Here is a 22325-nt window from a genome sequence, read left to right as displayed (position 1 = left end):
TTAACTGTTTTTTAAAGATATTATGTTGTTGTAGCGCATGGGAAATATTTAAACCACAACAATATACATTTGTAAACACCAGCATGTAAGCATCTTGAAACAAAATAGCTAAAGATGCAGTGAGATGTTAGCAAGAGTATTTGAATTCAAAGACGGTCTTTGAATTCAGAGAAGTATTTGAATTCACAGTGCCTCAAAAGTGATAAATGGTAAATAGCAAACTTTTTATTTCATCTCCAGTTAGTACTAAATGAATGATTTGGATTGAGACATGTTTCATTTGGCAGAACTTGATAATATTTTTATAATTCCAACAAATTAGTGCTGTATTTTTCTGGAATGGGGAGTAGTTCTCATCAGGGGGTTAACCCCATGAGAACTACCTGCTGATTGGCCAAAAGAAGTTTTCTTATCAATTGGACCAATCGGCAAAATTGTTAGAATAATTTCACCACGCAAAAAAAATGGGGTGAATTATTTGCAAAGTTCCATTCTGATTGGTGATTAAAGTGAAAATATCATGTAATTGACCAATCAGAGGCAATGTTAGATCGGCAGGTAGTACTCAGGGGTTAACATCCTTTGTTTTCTATGCAGGTTATCTCTGCTATGGTATCACACTGTTGTCCGTCCATTCTTTGGGCTTGATGATAAAAGTACCACTTCTTGCGTCACAGAAGCCACCGCCATCTTGGAGGAGAATGAACCCAAGTATCCTAATTCATCTCTAGTCATGTTCTACAGGGGGAGAGTACTCAAAATTCAAGTAAGTTTTTAAAACAATTAGGGAACATATCTACAAATGCCTGTTTACAGATAATGAAAATTAAAAGCAAAGGGCGGGCTGTTTTGTCCAATAGACTATTGATTATTTATCAAGGTATGAAAGTGAGGATTTCCAAATATTGCAGGGGAGGATTGTGGATAAAATAAATTTTATTGCCAACATGATCTACAATCCAGGAAAAAAATAGTTGGCACACTTGCACTAAACAATTGAAATGTGTGCCCTATTAAAATTGGGGAGGCGAGTGAAACATGCATGCAATATATGTGACGTACAGACTCCCCCCTATATCTCACCCTTCCCCACTCCCCAGCTTTCAATGTTGGAGGGTCTCACGGACCTGTTGACAACATGGCTTGGTCCAACATTGAATTGGGGGAGCGGGGGCAGAGATATACCAAAAGACAGGCAAAGTGTGCCAACCTTTTTTTCGTTGATTGTAGTTTAGCACCAAGTAGACTGATGTTGGACCCTGTCATATTGACATAAGCTTAAAAAGTTACCTTTTCAGAGTCTGTAATGAGCAGCGATGTAGCATATGACACCATCACGGCGTCATCATTCAGCGTAGTGTTTGAACATCTTCAGTGACCATGGGGTCAAGGCATGCCACAAACCTGTTAACACGATTGGTCGTTCCTATAGTCCATCCCAAGGATAGAACCCCTGTACTCAAACAAATGTGGAGTTATATATAAAATCAGCTGAGTGCACAGACACTTGTGTTGGTTAGAAAGCTAGAGCCCTCGGCACTAGATTCAAGGAATATACTACATGCAAAGCCCCTCTGACAGCGATTGGTGAACACCATCAGATCACAAACAAGACACCAGTTTGGACAATGTACATTACAATGTAGAAGTTATCGGCAGGGAGGATAACTTTTGGAACGGTAAGATCACTAGAGAAGCCTTGGAGATCAAGACTCACAAATCCCGGTCAAAAACCAACACTCAACAGGGATGCCGGATACGACATGCCTACCATCTATGGCGATTTGCTGCCGCCTGACCACAACCGGGTGTTCATTTGACCGGAGGAGTGTACACAACGCTGAATTCAGATGCCGTGAAGGCCCGTGATGGCAGTGCAAGCTACAATGTACATCACTGCTCATTACAGACTCAAAAAAGGTAACTTTTTAAGCTTATAATGATCTGTTTTGTTTGATAATTACAGTGCAAAATAGAAGAAGCCTTGTCAGTGTACAACCTTGCATTAGAAGCAGCTGCAGATCAGAGGGAGATCCAACTCATATGCGTTTATGAGATAGGATGGTGTAACCTCATGAAATTCTATTGGGAGGATAGTATGCTAGCATTTGCAAGGTAAGACATAGGGGATGGTAGACCAGAGAGAGAGAGATCCAACTCATATGCGTTTATGAGATAGGATGGTGTAACCTCATGAAATTCTATTGGGAGGATAGTATGCTGGCATTAGCAAGGTACATGTAAGAGCCTGTGTCTAATGAATATATGAATCAAATACTGGACTCAGCATCAATTTGAAGTCTGATTTGTTTCAACGGTTTTCTCTGTTTCAACAGTTAAGTCAAGTCAACTCAGTCAAGACACGGCGAACGGGTTGAAACGTTAATTAAAATTGGTTGTTGAGTTCCAGAAATTGATTCATATTATTGTCTCTTTTTTTACTTTTACTGGACCTAGTATAACATCAGTATGGCACCACAGTAAGATGTTGTTGTTAAGAGGTTATTACTTCCCAGTCTGGGGAGGGGGGGTATCCTGAGGACACAGAAATCCATGTCAGACCAATAATAATAATAAGTAATGGTGCCAAAAAATTTTAATGATCGAAAAATTTATTCGTATGTATGAATATTAAGTGTACCTGACTTGGTTCGGTTCAGGCCAATCCAAGAAATTTGGAGAAACCAAGGCCCTAGTAATGCTTCAAAGCCCATACCTAAATACCTGTTTGCAGCCTCGCCCAGCCAAGCTGCAGCTTACTGCAGCCGCAATGAGGGATTCCCCAGCCATGCTGGGGAAGCTGGGCACTGGTAAATAGGTATGGGCCCTTAGACCTCAAATTGAAACTTGAGGCATTAATTTTACAGGCAAGATTCTGATATGAAATCTTCCCTGTCACATATACGTATCAAGACATGCCGACGTTCTGTATGAGTCATTATAATGTACCATAACATTTATTAGTATTGTTTAACTTTTATCCAAGTAATTTTACTCGGGTATAATACAATGACCATTACCAGCTCAACTGGCATATTCAGCAGATGTTATCATATTGCTTGAAGATTTGTTGGTGATGTTGATGCAAGTGATCCAGAGGGTGTCACAACATCTTCTTGTTTGACATTGTGATATCATGGGAGGTATCTCAACATCACTAGCAACAACAAATCTTCAGAGCGAGCAATAACATCCGATAAGACACCGTTTGACCCAGTGAAAGCACTGTGGTAAGTGCACCAAATTTGAGTAGCATAAAAGTTTAATTTCACTTTTGGGGCAAATGTTTTACCACTTTTACCAAATAATTACCGCTGCATATGAATACATCATTATACCTTTGAATTATTTTATTTTCTGTCATTGTTGATGCACAGGTTGAAAGAAGAATCCAAGTGGTCACAGAGTTACTATGCATATCTGACAGGAAGTAAGTCAAATGGGCTGTTACAGTTAAAATCCGTGCATATTGAAAATATGACCTTAATCTCCCACACATGGGTGTAGATATCATATAGAGTCACCCATTCAGGTAACTCCATTTGAAATTCACACTCCCTGTGTGGGAGATTAAGGTCATGTCTTTGTAGGCGGTGTATGGATTTCAACTGGAATAGTACAATCTTTCTACATTGTAGGTATTTCATTTAGATGTACTGTATGTCCATTCACACTATGCCGCAATTGCTTTGTGGTGCGTTGCCGATATATCTATTACCTTTTGCTGCACCTCAACGCAACTCATCGCATGTCCAAGTTAAAATATATTTAACTTTATTGCAATGCAGTATTTTGCAATATTGTCCATTATAGATCGCTCTTATTATCATCATCATTAATCCTAATCCTTACACGTACTGTCCGTAAATTTGGTGAATTAAAATATCTGGTAAATCGGTCAGGCTCTCTATTATAGGTCAGGCTCCCTATAATAGGGATAACATCCCAACTATACCCAAGGTTACATCAGAAGTGGCTTGTGAAGCAGAAGGTGGAACTCGGTCCGGCAAGGTCCTTTTTGTAAGCATTTATTGCTTTGGCCCCCTCATTTTGTTATATGAGAAATTCTTCATGCAATGAACAGAGAAGAGGATTCATACTAACTAAGTCATACTATATGTTTATTTTTGTTAACAGTGTGTCAAGGTGCCTTAGGTCAAGTAGAGACTGCTCAGGAAATGTTCAGAGAAGTGCCACAGATATCAAAGAGAAAGAATGAACAACTGGAGAAATTTCTAATACGAAAGGTTGGTAAAGTATTTTTGAAAAGATTTAAACAAGAACTCGCCAACAGTAATTTGAGATGTTTACTCACGTTTTAGTGATGTTTCACCACTAGACTAATAAGCTAGTGACTTCTTGAGAATGGCAACCCATCACTTATGAGGATAGGGGTGGCATACAAACTCAATAATGTTTGACTAACTCATTGCACATTCTATGGCAGTTGCAAAACAGGAGGATGTGATAGGTTCCAGTCTGAAGAAGCAACTAGTATATGTACTAAAATGTGAAAGAGGAAGACTAAAATATCTATATTTTATTGAAATTGTATGAAAAGAATATTCTATCACAGCTTTTGCGAACATTTCAGATTAACTTATTCTAGCTAATTTGCAGGCACAGGCGGTTGTGCAAGACTTCCAGCGAACAATTCTCGGTCTTAGTCAGTAACACGGAGGCAACTTTAATAGAATGTACATGAACTGTATGACTAAAGGTTCATGAAGTTCAAGAAATATAGCATTTGTTTTTTTTAAATATGTACCATTTATTGATGGTCTATAAGTGAATATATTGCGTCTACACCTTTTAAGATCTAAATTTCGATAATATTTAGTGCTGAGAACTTCATCAAAATGTTAAAAAAGCTATATTTCCACTTTGAAAAATAAAGCGACTGTGATTTTCGATTTTTTGGGTGGGTCAGTCGGGAAAGGTCAATCATTTTTATAGACTAATCCAAGTGATTTTTATTTACAAATTTTAGTCACAGAAGTTCAAGAAGAAGGTTCCAACTAAAGCCCAATGTGCCCTGCTTGCAATAGAAGTCTTGTATCTATGGAGAGCTCTACCAACCTGCAAAGAGGAACATCTCACATTGATGTTAAGTGGTAAGCAAAATTGTGTTATTCCTTTTGAAATCTTCACTCCCTCTGTGGAACATTTAGTTTAAGTCTACTACAGAAGGAGTATGGGTTTCAGATAGAATAGATAATTGGGTAACTCCCATTTAAAATACTCTGGTTGTGGAAGATATGGCTAACTCATACATGGTGGGATGGTTTCTTAGGGATTCAATCATGTTTCACCGTTGTTCATCACCGTTTAACGACGATGCTTCCGCATCATCTGTGTGGTTTACTGAGCATCGGGCGCGAGTTGTTAAATGGTGATGAACAAGGGTGGAACATGATTGAACCCCTTTTAACAACAAAAACAAGCTATATAACGTCAAGGTAGTCTAATTCACATGATTTGATTTGATTTGGTACTATAAGAATAACATACAAATTACACTACATTTACAGTATTATTATAACAAAATAAAATAAATTGCACATCAAAATTGCTGAACATGAAGTATAACAAAATTACAAATCAACACAAGTACCAAACAAGGATAGCCCAAAAAGCCTTGGGAAAAGCTTATTTCAATTGGGGTCCTTTACAAGCAAAAGAAAATAAGAACAAACTGCCATACAAAAACAAGAACAGAGACAACGGTGCACAAAGGACGCAAAAAGCAGATATGTGAGACCAGCTTAAACTGTAAAACTCAAAAAATACTACTTAACTACTCAACTCAACTACTTAAAAATGGTAGTCTGTTTCCTGACCGCGCCCTGGTAAATGCTGAATGCAAGTACGCTGCCAGCTGTCCAAGAGCCAGGTCAATTGATAAGGAGTTGGATGTGATGATACCCACTTAGGAACCAGGAACTTAATAGTTCTGTCTTGGATTCAGGGCTGATTCAATCTTTCTGGGTCAGTTTGCTCGCAAACCTCAAGAGGGTCGGGGGATATATAGTATATCTCGTCTCAAGTTGAGAATAATGCCATGTTGGATTCACAGTGGTAGATCCGAATCAGTGAGTTTACGCGGTTGTGTCGCTAGCATATGGATAAATCCCCCTTCTACGTACATGTATACGCCCGCGGGATTAGGCTAGAGTCCGAAGTTTACCGTTTTCTAAATTCCATTTTCCGTGTTGTAAAATTTGTAAATCCGTGTCATGAATAAAGCTTAAAATGTATAAACAATGATATTAATGTCACAATAAAGTGTTCAATATCGTGATCAATAATGCTCTGATTGGAATATTCGCATGATAATAGATCGACTATTATGATGTTTGGAGGGATATAGGGGGCTCATGCCTTGGTATACCTTTATTTCGGTATTATTAAACAGTATTTTAATCATAAAAATTGACATACACAACTCATGATTGTTTTTAACATTTATTTCTCTTATTTTTTAACAATTTTTGTTACATCATACAAAAATGTCATTTTCCGTGTTGTACCTCCGATTCCGTGATTTTCTTCCGTTTTCTGTAAAACGGAAAACTTCGGACTCTAGATTAGGCTAGCAAATCTGCCACTGCGAAATCCAACATGGAGTTACTCTCAACTTGAGACAAGACACACTATACCCGTCATTAAAAAATACTATGAAATCATCAGGGGTGTACTCCTAACTTTCTTAGCCACTAGCCAGTTGTGCAGGTAACTCATAAAAGTTACCAGCCCTGACAGAAATGTTGCCAGCCCAACATTTACCCGAAGTCAAAGTAATATTAAGAGCACTATTAACACGAAAAATATAACTTCGGACCAATTGAATTATTAATGCATGGGAAAAGGAAAATATTGAATGTATCAACTCAAGGTTGTGATATTACCAGTTTATTATCCTTAATTTCATAACCGCCAGACAGACGGGTACTTTTGAAGATTTACCTGCCAGACAGCAAAGTCACCCGCCCCTGGCGTTCAGGCGGGTGTTGAAGTACATCCCTGGAAGTCATATAAAAAATGAGAGAGTAAACTGTTTAAAGATAGTCTTATTTAAATTATATACATGTATGTTAATAATAATACAAAAATATCTTTTTCTGCAGAATGTGAGGCTGAGGTAGAGAAGAGTTGGAAGGCTTTACGTAGTCTACTCAAAGGAGCCATTTTACGTAATCTAGATAGTCGGGATGCTGCAATTCAGGTAATTGTTTTTTTTTTTATAGACAAAAGATAACAAGTTGAATATACAGGGCCATCACATTGTTTGTCATGTGCCCTGAGTTTGCTTTTAATTGCATTTCAGCACTTTCTCTTGTTTACAACATTTAGAGTGTACAATTGTCTATGTGTGATAAAATATTTAGGTGCCATTTCAGAGATATCAGACATGGCTTATTAGTAGCCCTTGTGGGCTTGTGGACTTATAATCAGTCCGAGACATTACTTGTTATATCAGTCTCAGACATCACTTGCAAACAGCCTCAGACATATCTTTGTAATTCATCTCAGACAATGTTTCTGAGTGATAGTCTTTGTAAAAATGACATCTGTATAAGAAATTTCAAATTGTCAAATTCCTATTCTTCATGGTATTTGACAATTCAATCTTGTGTAAAGCAGAAAACTTATTTGTCCAATTCTCAGTAAAGCAATGAGGCAAAAATATCAAGGTATCATTACACAATTATTCATATTTTGAAAACTATCATATTCTATTACCCTCACAACTGATTATTCAAAACCTGGGAACCAAGGGAGAACAGTGCCAGTGCATTGATTGGTCACCCCAGGTTAAATAAGAAATACAAAAATAAAGAAACCGTGCACTGTGATTTGTTAAAAAACATCATGTGAGAGCCCTATATTCGCAATAATGGGTCAAGCACCATAGCACATTCTACAGATAGCATTACGCTTGGTTACGCGTACAGTATGATAGGCGCTATCACTTACACGTATGTGCTCCACCTTAATAAGCAACTTATATTTGGGCAAATTAAGTAATATTTTTTCTTTAAATAACACTATTTTGTAGCATTATCCTTTACACCCAAATAATGTGTCCTTGGCATTAAAATCTTTTAAATAATGGGTTGTTATTTAAGAAATAAAGGGTAATGCATTATCCTTTACACCCAAATAATGTGTCCGAGGCAGTAAAAACGTTAAACGTTTTTACTGTCGAGGACACATTATTTATGCGTAAAGGATAATGCTGCACCCTTTATTTCTATTCTATTACCACAAAATAGTACGATTTAAAGAGAAAATATCATTTTGGCACAAATATTTTAAGTTGTTTACTTCAAGGTGGATGCGTGCGCAGTAAGTGACAACGCAGATCGCGGAAATATTATACGCGTAACCAAGCGTAATGCTGTGCGTAGAATGTGTTATGGCGCTTGACCCATTATTGCAGAATAATGGGCTCTCACGTGACGCGATTTAACAAATCACAGTGCGCGATTTTTAATAATGGGTTGTAAGAGTAATAGAATTACGTTTTTACTGCCTCGAACACATGATTTTATAAAGGATACTGCTTCACCCTTTATTTCTTTTAACTTATTGTGTAGTGCTTACAAATGTGTTAAAATTATGAAATTGCAAAATGCAACTTGTTCTGATTTTGTCAAAATGGGTCACATTTAACTTCTTTTACCCTCAAAGTGTGTGTTATGTGTATGTATGCCTGTCATACACTTGCTTAATTACCACATCCAAATGCTGTCTGGTGCATTGCTAAACAGTGTTGATGTTAAACTAACATTGTTTAATTTTTTTTCAGTGTTTTGAGGATGCCTTGGCATATTCATCTGCTAAAGACCAGGAGCCTCATGTAGGTCCATACACCTGCTTTGAACTGGGCTCAATGCTGATGGAAAAACCTGCTGTAAGTACCATGAACATACTTGGTCCTTTGGGGAGGGTGCTCAGGTGTACTGTGAACAATTGCTGTACTGTGTAAACAGGAATTTTGTTGTTCTTATTCCCAACATATTATGTGTTGGGGGCATTTTTATTTCCTGATTTATTTTCTTGACATTTTGTTCGCAAGTTGTTTGTGTGTGTTTGAGTGTGTTTCTTATGTCTTTATATCAAAGTAAACCATGCAGACACGCTGGACGCGAGTTGTTAAACAGTAATGAAAAACGGTGAAACATGACTGAATCCCTTTCAACAACGAAAATAAGCTAAAGATCGTTTAATTCCCAATGATTATTTCACGAGGAATGTTTATTAACTATTAGCACTCAAAAAGATTGGGGATTGTTATGTTTCCCAACAAATATTTGGGTAAAAAAGGTTCTTTGGATTTTCTCCAGAACTGATCATTTTTGCCCAAATTTGACCTCACAGATGGATTTGTCAAGTCTTTGCCATTCTAAATATGTATAATTTTATATACTTTAGACCAACTATTATGAAGCTAAAAAATGTCCATAAATTCCAGGGTTTGTTTGTTTGTTTGTTTGTTTAAACTCTTGCTCTGTGTGGAGACACGCTTGGGTCTTGATGGGACCAGGCTCAAACAAAATGATCAAGACAGGCTAAAAAGCCTATATAAGCATGCTGGCCTGTATGGAAAGAGAAGTGAGAAATAGATTTGAAGACAAAAGAAGGCCACTCCCAACAATCAAGTTAACAATTTTACTGTCAGCCTTTGGGTCAATAGAAAGGAAGTTACTGCTTAATCCAATCTCAACTACCACTGAGGCTGATCAACTGCCACTGAGCCTGAAAGACCACCCTTAAGAAGTGGTCTTTTACCCCAGTTCTTTCTAGGTCTTTCCCCTCAGGTATTTTCATGAATGAGGGATTAGGGAAAACTTTGGCATTGAAGTAGGTTATAGATGACCATCTTACAAACTTGATGCCAATGCTGCACAATTGGGCTACTTGGCTATTACCTGCTGCTACTGAAAACCCCATACTGCTACTTGCCTAAATTTGAGCTACTTTTGCAAGTCTCAGAACACAGCAGTAATTTGACGTATTTTCTTTTCAGTTTCCCAAATTACAAAGGTTTTTTTTTTCATGGTCCAAATTGAAATAACAAAGGGTTTTGTCAAGTAAAGTAAAGTTGAGTGCTTTTCCAACCAAATGGGGGTTTACTTTTCCAAATGTGGCCATAATCGCCCAAATATTTGGTATTGGGCATTTTCTGAAATCTTCAGTTCACAAATTGGGCTACTTATTCACTGCGGCCTGGTGAGCCAATTTGCCGCGCCTTGGCACACTGAAAAGTAAGGTTTTAGCAACACTGCAAACTACAATACCCTGGAGTGACCAGGTCAATATCAATTTCAAAACTTATTAACCAGGGTTTACAAACCCTCAAATTTGGTAGCCCATAGAAACCAATGGTTAAGAAAAAAATTGGGCTACTTTTCAACATTGGCTCTCATGAGTTCCGATAGTTTCCTGCCCCATAGAAACCAACGGTTAAGAGAAAAAATGGGTTACTTTTAGATTATTTGACCCGCGATTTGGGCAGAAATGTTTTGGCAACCCTGCATTTAATCACACATGTCTTGCTTGAAAGCGGTTGAATGACCGCCAAGTGTGAAATTATTATTCAAGATGATTTTATTGTATAATTACTGATTCAGTTTTGAAGTGAGAGGTGTATAAATAAATGTTTTACATATTTGTATGCTCTGTAAGTAATCACTTTTTTCCTCTTGGGACAAACTGAATCTGCAAGTTTTTGTTAGCTCATTGCGCAAGCAATGAACTATAGGCATAGTCCAGATTTCTGTATGTTTTTTACTTTCTCTTGCTACATCGTTTGAGCAATGGATCTGGTAATTTGAGGGAGCGATCTTTGCATGATCGTTCATGATTGTTACTTATTTATCAAGGAAAATTCGGACGGAAAGTGTGATTTTTAGAGCATTTTGTTACGAAAATTTTTACCAAATTTCATAGGATAGTCTCCTTTGCAGACTGTTTGTGGTGCTGATCATATTACAAACACTGTAGAAACTCCTTGATCTGGCAATGCTGTTTCATTTTGTAAAAGAGATGTTGAATTGTGTTCCTTCAATGTTTGCTTTTCAGGGTTGCTTTGCCTTACATTGGCAAGTCCATAGATATTGCACCAAGGCCAACTAATTAACTCAATGGTGCTACTATGTGCTAATAATGTGTAATTTTTCCAATTGGGAGGTTTTGGGGGGACCAGTAAACAACTATAAAGGCTTAGCAGTCATAAAATACTTAGTAAATAAACTGAGAGCTAATTAAATACACTTAATTAGGTCAGGGAAACATGTTTTGAAAGTTGTAATGATATCGAGAAGGTCGTATCTGCAATAGTTACCCTATAGACATTTGACCATTTCTGCATTCTATATTGTACATAATCTTATAAAATAAAGCACTTGACAGCTATTGCATAAACCCTACCTTTTACAATTTAATATATAAGAGATAAAGTACACATTAGGGGTTTAGGGCAAGAAAACCCTATCTGCAATAGCTGCCAGGGGTAAAATGTGTACAATATAGAATGCAGAAATTACCCAAATGTCTATGGAGCAGCTAGCAGCTATCACTGCAATCCCAGAACGTCTAAATTCAGCAAAACTTCTAGTATTGGAGATTAGATATAAATAGAGTATTAGCCTTTGTTAAACTGATACTGGACAAAATTACTTATGGAAACAATTAGAGTAAGGCGACTATCACTTTTTTCCTAGTCGACTAGTCGGCAGCAAATAGTCGCGACTACGACTATAGTCTCGACTATCTGTGGTTAAAATTGGACTGAAAAATCGGGTGAAAGATTGGTGGCAATTTAGTATTTATAATGCATGATTACAGGACCCGTGAATGCCGGCATTGCATCACGGTTTGCTACACAAACCAGCACTTGCGATACAAATTGCTATACTGTATCGCACGTTTGCGATACAAATATTTGACTGTAAAATGCTGTAATATAGGCCTAACTTTTCTGTTCAATTAAATTCACTTGCCACTTTCCAGCAACAGCACAAGAAACTTCATATAATTTCTCAAACCTTCAAAATTCCAATAGCGATCTGCGTTCGTTTCCATGTTTTGCTGTGCATGAAAATATGCAAACATACCGGTACGGCAGTGCATATTTTCCATGGTATGCTCATGAACGTGTTGCATCGTGGATGTACGATTAACTTTCACCTCCGACCTACGTCAGCTCCGACCCTGTAGCATTTGTCACTACAGGGGTGGCATTGCAACATTACGACTGTTTGTCAGCTAATTTGTTTATTTTCCTGTTGCTTTCTAAATATTCTGTTACCACAATAAGCATAGCTTTTTGAAATTACGTGAAAAGTAGAACTAATCTAATAATATTTTCCTAAATTTTCCTTTTGGAAAAAACTTCTCGGAAGTTCTCGCTGTTTCTTTCCAAAGTTAAAATAATCTCATACCTTCAGTAGTTGGTACAAACACCCAACCTGGGTCTATACATGCACGCTATGACGCAGCTACACCTGTTGTCGCTGCATAAATTATAATCATAATGAGATGTTCGACAGTTCTAAGTAATTTGAGTTTTTTGACGGCTTTTATCTTGTGGGAAAGTAGTTCGACAACAAGTCAATAACACCAATTTAATGATGATTTATGGACTTTATGATTACTTGTTGGTTAGTGTTACTATTGGTAAGACAATGACTAACATTTTTTCTACGCAGTTTATATGTTAGTATTTGGTTGGTTTTGGTGCGAATAACTGGCACTTTTAAAGTAATTTTTTAACACAAAAATATACTTGCATTAGTCGACTTTTTGGTTTTCAATAGTCGTAGTCGCGACTATCAGTAATAGTCGCGACTAACGACGTCGCCCAACTCTAGAAACAATTATAGACACATTCATGGTCTGCTAGCTCCCTCCCAATTTACCAGCCCAAATGGTTTGTTTTACACTTTTTCTGAAGATCACAAACTATTATTCAATGTTGATTGTTGTACAACTATATGTAAAATTACTGTTCAAATAATACTATTAATTACATCACCATTGAAATCCATGCATATTGTTTGCTAGCAATTCACTGAACTGGAAATTGCTCCTTTGCAATGATTTATAAGAGCCCATAATGTTACCCATGTTTGCTTCTTATTCCAGAACCACCCATGTAAAATACACCCTATGCTGTTTTGGGCGTCTATTTATCAGACTACATTTGAGGTCTGATCTTCTGGATTGTATACTCCCCAAATAGTGGTCTAAATTTGTGCCTATATTTTTTTAATTAATCCCTCATTGTTACTGCCAAACCAATTTTAGAGGATCTGCTGAAATATAGGCACTTTGGGTTTGCAGTGTATGGTCCTAAACCCTCAATATAATTGTTTCGTGTTTTCCTTCTCATCCAGTTGTTTGTCTCCAAGATAAGTACTTAGTGGTCCAATTAACATTATTGTTATCTTATTGACTATGCAGCTCGTAAAAATTTGACCCTGCTTTATATTAAGGTGAGACAGGTGTAATCGGTTTTTGTGTGAAGATCATAGAAATTCAAAACTTGGTACAAAGTAACTGATATAAACAAAAAATATTCAAATGTTAAGCATATTAATTAGCTAATTTGCATATTTAATTAGGGAAAATGAGCTACAGCACCATTGGTGCTCTTGTTGGTAATCCCACCCTGTACCACCCAAGGAACAGATTAAAGCTGTACTCTAGTCACCTCCACAAGAGCTAGTCATGTATCCCTTACTCTAGCCATCACATGGCTACTACCATATACTTCCTCATCTCCCTGCCTTTATGCCATCTGTAAATTCTGCTGTTTGATGCCCTCTACCTCTCCAACCTTCTACTCATCCTGAATAATTTGCTTCCTCGTATAATCGTAACAGTGGCATGTTTTATTCGTGTAAACTAGGGGTTAACTTAGCATGAGGCAAAACACAAGATTTAGTTTATGGTTTTGCGATCATGTCATCTCCCTTGCCTAAAACCTAGGCATGCTAAATTGTCAGTAACTTGTCTCGCAGGAGGTACCACATTATTTTACCTTTTTTTAGCCACTACATTGTTATTATAAATCTGAAATTTTTGGCAAGTGTAGCATATTTTTTTATGGCCCACAAATTTGAAATTCTGCTTTCATTACCAGTCATGTCAAATTATAGGGCTACTTTTCCAGTTCAAATTGATATTAATATTGTTTAACCGTTATTTAGTGCTGCACTTTGCAAGGGAAGAGGGAATATGTTTTTCAAATGGAGCTATCCAAGGTTAATTATGGAGTTGTCTAAATTTAATTATTATGTTCAAAGCACATCCCCCTATAGCACGACTTTACCCATATACTCCCATGGCTTTGCATATATTGTGGCTTTACCTATATCTTACACAACTGCAGTATTTCAAATGGAAGTTACCCACTTGTCTATTCTGTTTGAAATCTATGCTCCCTCTGTGGAAGTCTTTAGCTAAATCTTCCACAGGGGGAGTATGGATTTCAAATGGAATAGCACACTGCCTGTCGTAATCCATAAGCCAACCGAATTCCAAGAACCACCTCATAGGGCTCAAGACTTAAAAAGCCTTAGTACAGAAGTGTATTTAATTCCATCGTTGACATCATTTTTATTAATGATCTTGTCATGTTATAATTAATACGATTATGGTAATCTACTCGTGCCATTGACCTGTTCGTATTACTTCTTGAGATTGTTTATATAGTACAAGGGTATTACCATTAATAATCAGAAGGATTATGTCATCTTTTAAATGGGACAGAGTTAACATTAATATGCAGAGTGACTCCAGTGTTTCCCTGTATAGTTGGCAATTCCATAGTTGAGACATATGTAGGGTTATTCCAGTTGAAACCTACAAAGGGGTGTAGATTTCACATGGAGTCACCTGTTTTGGTAGCCCCACTAGAAATTCACACTCAATGTGCGGAAGATTAAGGTCATGTCTTCCTCAAAAAGTTGTATGTATTTCAACTGGAAAAGTCCATTTTGGACACTGAGAGGGTCTAAATTTCCATATTTGCTTTTGCATGTGATTATTTTTGGTATGCTTTATGATGTATCTCTTTTAGAACTATCATTCGTCAAAGTCTGATTGCACATCAGGTGCTAAAAAATAATTATGCAAGTGGCAGTTTTGGAGGTGTATGTTGCACATGGCATATATTTGGTGTTATAGAAACTTGAGAAACATTCATTCTTGATAATATTCTGTGTTATGGCACATGTTTACTATAGCCTTCTATATGACACCTTCCACATAATTTTTCAACGGTTTTCAAATTTTGACCATTTGTGAATGTGATGCGATCAAGCAAAATCAGTCGGAACTCGGAAATGTTAAATTTTCAGTTTCTTATGGGATAGCAAAAAGCATTTACAGAGCTGGATTTTGCAGAAATCCATTGAAATTGAACAACCAGATCCAAAGATATGATCAGTTAAAGAGTTTCCAAAACAAGAGGAAACAAAAGGAAATATTTCCTTTGTTTGGCTATCAAAATCAATATTTCCGAGTTCTGACCTGTGGTTTCATAACTTACGGAATTGCCCAGTATTGTAAACAAAACAGTTTCAGTGGCTATTTTTCTATTTGCTTAAATCCAGTGTAAGCTTGTGACAGCGTGTTTGATTTCAAATCGTTCTATATTTACAAAATGATCTTGTTGTGTCTTAATTAATACGATTAGGGTAATACTATTCAGCCATTGACCTATTCATATTGACACTTGAGATGTTTGGATGGTACTAGGGAATTTCTGTAATCTTTTCTTTATCATTAAAAGAATCTGCTGTCTTTGAAACGGGGTATACGTAGATTTAGAGATCAAGTCTTCGGTTTTGCTACGTCCCTTATAATGCTTTTTTTTTTTAAACTTTTTGGATTCTCTTTTCCCTTTCTTTTTCTTTTTAAAGTGAATTTTACTGAAGGTATATTTTCTTGTGCAGTGTTGAATGTTTGTATGTATGTAAGGAACTGTTTTTGGGTCACTATGTTTGAAAAAATCATTTTAATATGTCAGATATTACACTAAAATTGACATTTTTTACTCAAAAATTTGCATTTTGCCAAATTTAATTAAAAATTCATGTACGTGTAGTTTAAAAAGTAAATGAGATATTTCAATTTCTTTTTTTAATATTTTATTTTGAAAGCATTAAGTCCGATGTATACTCCACTTCGGGGCCACGATTTCGCCGACGCGAAGAAATTTGAGCCGAAATTTTACGACTTCCGGTGAGGAAATTCCTTCGTGGAGATGGTTTCTTCGGGTCGGAGAAAGTTGAAATTTTTTGAAGTTTGGGGGGGGGGGGAGGTATTGGTCTGCGAAGTTTCTGCACAAGCTCCTCTGATTGGCTGCTAAAGTAATCAGGCCAGTTAATGGCCCCATCAAGAATTTGACCTGCAACTGTAGAAAATCCCTTTCTCTATCTGTTTGTGTAAATTCTGTATTGAACTGAACTATGGACGACTATAAAGAAAAAATAATACTTGCCGTGCAAGACTTTCCAGTCTTATATGATTACCAACGAAACGATTCTAGAGATATTGGGAAGAAGGCGAATGCTTGGGAAACAATTTCCTTTAATCTTGATATTCCAGGTAAATAATTCAATATTCTGTAATATGTTCTATGATATGCATATAGCTAGATAGTGCATACACCATAGCCAATCATTCTCTAAAAGTGATCATATTGGCAATGTTTTCTTCGCGATACTCGGCGATCGTTTAGGGGAAGTATACATCAATTACATCAATTACGATGCAAGAAGATGCCTCGACGCTTCACGCGAAGTTGCGAAGTGGAGTATACATCGGACTTTAGTCAAGTAACATAAAGGAGTGCAAAATGTGGGTTCAAATTTGATTGCCAAGGTGGTTTCTAGAAAAGGGGTAATTTGAATTGCAAAAGGCCTTACATCCACAAAAGGTGCGATATAAATGAAATAAACAAATAAATAGGAAGGCTTGAAAATTGTACCAAACCTATTCTTTTAGTTTCATTTCATCAACACTTTATCTAAACCAAAATGAATCAAATCGAACAAGTAATAATTGCACAATTAAAAAAACCTGTTTTTCTCAAAAAGTAAAAACGTGGATGCACATGTAAGGGCTTTTGCAACTAAGCTCTTCATTTATTCAAGTCAAGGCCACCATAAGACAGCTAGCAATTTAATTTATTTACAGCAGAGGTGGGTGGAAAAGACTTACAGAGATCAGAATAATAATACATGGAGAAGCAAGAAACTCCCCAAAAAACAATGATATCCCAGAGCCCTAATGTCTCAAACTGAGGCTAGCTAAATCGGTTTTATAATATTACTAGATTATGGTAATCCTGTTGTGTCGTTGACCTGATTGTGTTGACATTTGAGTTGTTTTTGATTGTACTTGGTTATGTTATCCTATAAAGTCATCGTAATCTTATCAAGATCTGTTGTCTTTAAAATAGGTCAGATTTTGTTGAATTTCACTTAACTACATCTTTTGACCAATTGAGCTAATATTTGATGGCGATTCTCAGTGCTAGTTACATGTGTAGCGCAACAAGCTAAGAATTGCTTGAAGAAAATCAGTTAAGAATTTTGTGTCAAGTATTTTGTCATAAAATTACAATATCCATGTATTGCATCATTTTTCAGATGAACAATCTCATTCTGTGTTCCTTAACTCGATCTCTCCATGCAGGTGTCACCTGCAGACGCGACAAGATGCTAAAATTGCAGAATTGTAGGTTTATGTTCATGACCATATTTGGAATCAACATGAAAAATGCATTAAAATGAGTACAAACAAGCCTAGTATTGGTTCAGTGGTTCTTACGATAGCTCTTGATATGTTTTAAGAAAATATCTCAAAATTTGGATATTTTATGTTGCCGCCTATGGCCTATATGGAAAGTAAAAGAATCAAATATTAAACAATGTTATTAATGACCTTTTGGAATTTCAAAGGCTCAAAACTGAACAAAATTGCTAAGCAAAGGGAAAATACATCAAAAATACTCAAGCTGTCTAAATGCAATTATGTATGGGCCAGAAGTTGCACCAAGTTTTTTTTTGTGCTGCAGATTTTAGGCTCCTCCACGGCCTGTTTGATTTTGTGCAATCTCTCCACAAATTGGCTATGGAGGAGATTACCGCAGCAAGTGATACGCAATTAGCCCAATTCGGCACCTAACTCGCGGCGTTTGCATCACCAAATGTTATTATTATTTGGCCTTATATAAGAGATAAGCTGGCTTAAGATGTTATTGACAATATTTTGTCAATAATAGGTCCCCATGTGTATTATGTATAACCTGTCTTATCTATATCTTGTTTTCTATCTAAACAGACTGCAAGCAAGGGGAAATCACTGGTGATAAGAGCGAAGGTAAGAATTAGCCTAGTAATTAAGCCATTCCAGTTAAATTCCACACATCCCTTCGGAAGATGTGATTTAATCTCCCATTCAAGGGGTGTAGATTTCAAATGGAGTCACCCATTCAGGTAACTTCATTTGAAATTGACACCCCCTGTGTGGAAGATTAAGATCATGTCTTCCATAGGTGTATGGATTTCAACCGGAATAGCCTACTGCCTTTTAAGACAAAAGGACATGTGAGGTGTGACAGTGAGTGGGTACTATAATCAAAGACAGATTTTAAAAGACTAGTTTGCATCTGACATCACTCTCAACCAGCGGTCGAATTCGACGGTATCGCATTGCAAAATGGGATGCAATTTTCATCAACTGCTATGCACTTTTCCAAAATGCATAGCTAAAAGTGCTATACATAAATTTGAGCTAAATTCCATGTCGTATTTACCTCAAAAGTCCCCTTACGCATCGGCAGAAATTTGCCCTTTTTCGAACTCAGTTACCTCATCACTTGTTTTTGGCATTTTTACACAAAAACGTGGGGATATCCAAAGCTAGGTTTGTAAAGCACCAGGTAATTTTGGTGGTTCCCAAATCTGGGAAATCAACGGCTATCAACAAATACCCTGACCTCTGACCGTTGCTACGAGATGTTTTTAAGTAGTTTCAAGACCCCCTGAAGCTGTATATACCAACTGCGCATAAAAAAATTGTTTACTGAGCATCGGTTTCAAAATACCCACTTTCTCTCCTTACGTCGCGATAATGAGCTCATGAATAATTAATGAGGGAAATGTCAATGGCGATATTACACATAAATTTTGACTTCTTGAAAACAATCATGAATTCTGATGGCTTTTAAGCATAAAATCCAGCACAAACATGAATGTATTGATGATAAATAATTGATGAACACATACAAACTGTATTTTCTTGGATATATTTGATATTTTATTAGCAACAAGGTGAGTTTGGGAAATGTGTGTGATGTGCGAATACTTATTTCCGGCAGTGATAGCCAAGATTTGATGACAATGACAGAAGTTGTAGATTCGCTACGCAAACACAAATATTGCATCGCCAAATGCTACACATTTTTTTTTTTGGCATAGCAAAATAACTGCTATGCAAAATTTGGAAACTGCTATACAAACATTGACTGAATTCGAACACTGCTGTCAACTGTAACTGTAAACTTCCAACATTTTTTTTTTCTTTAAAAATACTGAGCTGTGTTGTTATTATTGAACAAAATTGGGCAAATGGGGTATCAAAATGTCTGTAGATAAACCTCCTTTCCTTCTACATGTATGTTAAAATGATGTTGATATGATTAATAGTTCTGAAGCTAAAATGATGTGAATATGATTAATAGTTCTGAAGTTTCATTATCATTGCGGTATTAGCACTTGTTTGTTTTTTTTCGAAGAAGAGCAGGTACGGCAAACAACTTGATACTATATATACTCTGAAAATGTCAGAAAAATAGCATCAAGTCATTTTTTTTAAATTGCATTTTGCTACTAAAATGGAGGTTATAGCACACTCAACGGGCAGTTTCTCCATATAACTACATACAAGACCAGTTATAGAAAAGCGGCCAAAAAATAAAAACTGTTTATTTCCATTATTTACAAAATTATACATACAAAAGCATCAAAACAACAAAAACTTTGGCCAAATGTCTAGGGTTCAAGTCCCATACAGGCAGGTATGTCCGGAGTTTTTTCTCTGGTTTATCTGCCTTGCATGTTATGCATTTTTTCCATATTGTAGTTTCATTGTGAAATTATGCTAGTGCGATGCATGTATGGTTCTTTTTTTCCCTGTATAAATAAATACTTATTTACAACAAGTAGGCAATTAGGGCGGAAAAGACTGGAAGGCCAATAAGGCCTAATGGATCAAGAACATAGGACCACTGTGTAAAAAAAGAAAGCTGTTTTAGCATAATGTGAAATAAATATACAAAGTCCTGTTTTAATGACATTGCAGTTTTTAAAGATTGAAGATTTCTGCATTGATAGGTGATTTTGGCTCGCTTGTTTCTTGCTTCTATAATGCCATGGGATTGTCTTGCCTTAAGGTGGGTCGGAGGGGAGCATGATCTAGCAATGTTTACACTAAAATATTGTGACCAATAAAGCGGACACAATGTGTCTGATGCTTTACTGCATATTGTACCTCTTCACTTTTGTTGTCCTTAAGCTGCTGTGAACCACTGATTAGTCCATATGGTTGTCTTTTATAGTGCCTTAGGTGTCCATATTCTTGACTTGTGTCACTCCTCATGGGCTATTGTTCACTCTAGCATTTTATAAAAAAAAAAAAAAAAAAGAGGAATTGCATGGTTTTTTTTAAGGTAATGTTATCCACTCTGCGCATGATATTACTTGTGAGGGGAAAATGTCCAAAACTGTTGTTTTGATATATTATTAGCCTTAAGCCCTTAAAACACAATAACTGCAAGACTAATGAAGATATAAATAAAATTATTTGCTTCAGTGACTTATTTCCTATTATATACCTCATAATTAGATTCCTGTCATCTGATTGGTTGAAAGTGCAGTCATTGAATTAACTATGCCCGCAAAATGAACTATGGACCGGTCCATGGAAATGAACTATGGACCGGTCACGTGCGTCCACGATCAAACTGCGCGTTTTTCCCAGCGTAAAATGATATTACGCACACGTTAATGTTTTCACGTGCTATAATTACGCATAAATCGCAGATTGTAATCTGTGTGCCGTTCGCTTTGAAACTTAATTTCTCTTCCCAAAATCGATGCTTAACCAAACAGATGACAAGAATCTTAAGATTTGGTATATAAAACAAATATTGACTGCTTTTTATTCGGGGCATGGTTAAAATTATAGGCCAGCGGTGATCTCAAAACCATGACTATGCCCCTCGGCTACGCCTTGGGGCATAGTCATGGTTTTGAGATCACCTTGGGCCTATAATCTTAACCATGCCCCTCATAGCAGTCAATATTTGTATACAAGATCATGGTATTCAGATTAAAAAGTACACAGTTTTTTAGCTGAATGTCTCAAACCATCTCACTTGCCTTAAAAATCAAAGGTATTAAAGTTTAAGGCTAACAAGACTAAATGAAGCCTCAAGATAGTTAACATAAATCATATAATACCCCTGATGATATCGGTGACACGTCACACTGACAGCTAGACTTAGTTACAGGGCAATGCTATAAACTGACCACTGGACTTAAGCCAGGGATGAATTGACACTTTCAGTTCCTTCACCTTTACTATGTATTTACGCATTCTACACCTACCAGTGCCACTAAAGTGAGAGGGGCTTTAATGCATCAATACACACAATATAAAGTAGATGGATAATACATGTAGATGGATAGAATATCCATTGCATAATTATCATTATATACCTCATATATAGATTCATGTCATCTGATTGGTTGAAAATGCAGTCATTGAATTAACTATGCCCGCAAAATGAACTATGGACCGGTCCATGGAAATGAACTATGGACTGGTCACGTGCGTCACGATCAAACTGCGCGTTTTTCCCAGCGTAAAATGATATTACGCACGCGTTGATGTTTTCACGCGTTACAATCACGCAGAAATCGCAGATTGTAATCTGTGTGCCGTTCGCATTGAAACTATTAATTTCTCTTCCCAAAATCGATGCTTTTAACCAAACAGATGACAAGAATCTTAAGATTTGGTATATAAAACAAATATTGACTGCTTTTTATTAGGGCATGGTTAAAATTATAGGCCCGCGGGGATCTCAAAACCATGACTATCCCCCTCCGCTACGCCTAGGGGCATCGTATGGTTTTGAGATCATCTTGGGCCTATCATTTTAACCATGCCCCTCATAGCAGTCAATATTTGTATATCAGTATGTGGGGGAATTCGCTGTTGTAATGCACGTTACAATA

General features: G+C 36.7%; 1 protein-coding gene across 1 annotated transcript in view; it reads left to right on the top strand.

Moving 5' to 3' along the window:
* The window catches only part of LOC140162751 (tetratricopeptide repeat protein 39C-like), a 59562-nt gene that overhangs the window by 7703 nt on the left and 29534 nt on the right, over positions 1–22325 (top strand). Inside the window, exons 4-11 of the mRNA XM_072186043.1 lie at positions 598–766; positions 1967–2115; positions 3378–3430; positions 4138–4247; positions 4991–5114; positions 7128–7225; positions 8813–8917; positions 18364–18402. Coding sequence (XP_072042144.1) covers positions 598–766; positions 1967–2115; positions 3378–3430; positions 4138–4247; positions 4991–5114; positions 7128–7225; positions 8813–8917; positions 18364–18402 — 847 coding nt within the window. The remainder of the gene's footprint in view (positions 1–597; positions 767–1966; positions 2116–3377; positions 3431–4137; positions 4248–4990; positions 5115–7127; positions 7226–8812; positions 8918–18363; positions 18403–22325) is intronic.

This window comes from Amphiura filiformis, chromosome 10, assembly GCF_039555335.1.
Source record: "Amphiura filiformis chromosome 10, Afil_fr2py, whole genome shotgun sequence".
In the NCBI taxonomy this organism is placed as follows: domain Eukaryota; kingdom Metazoa; phylum Echinodermata; class Ophiuroidea; order Amphilepidida; family Amphiuridae; genus Amphiura; species Amphiura filiformis.
Note: the sequence above shows the minus strand (reverse complement) of the source record. Positions and strands in the feature narration are given on the sequence as shown.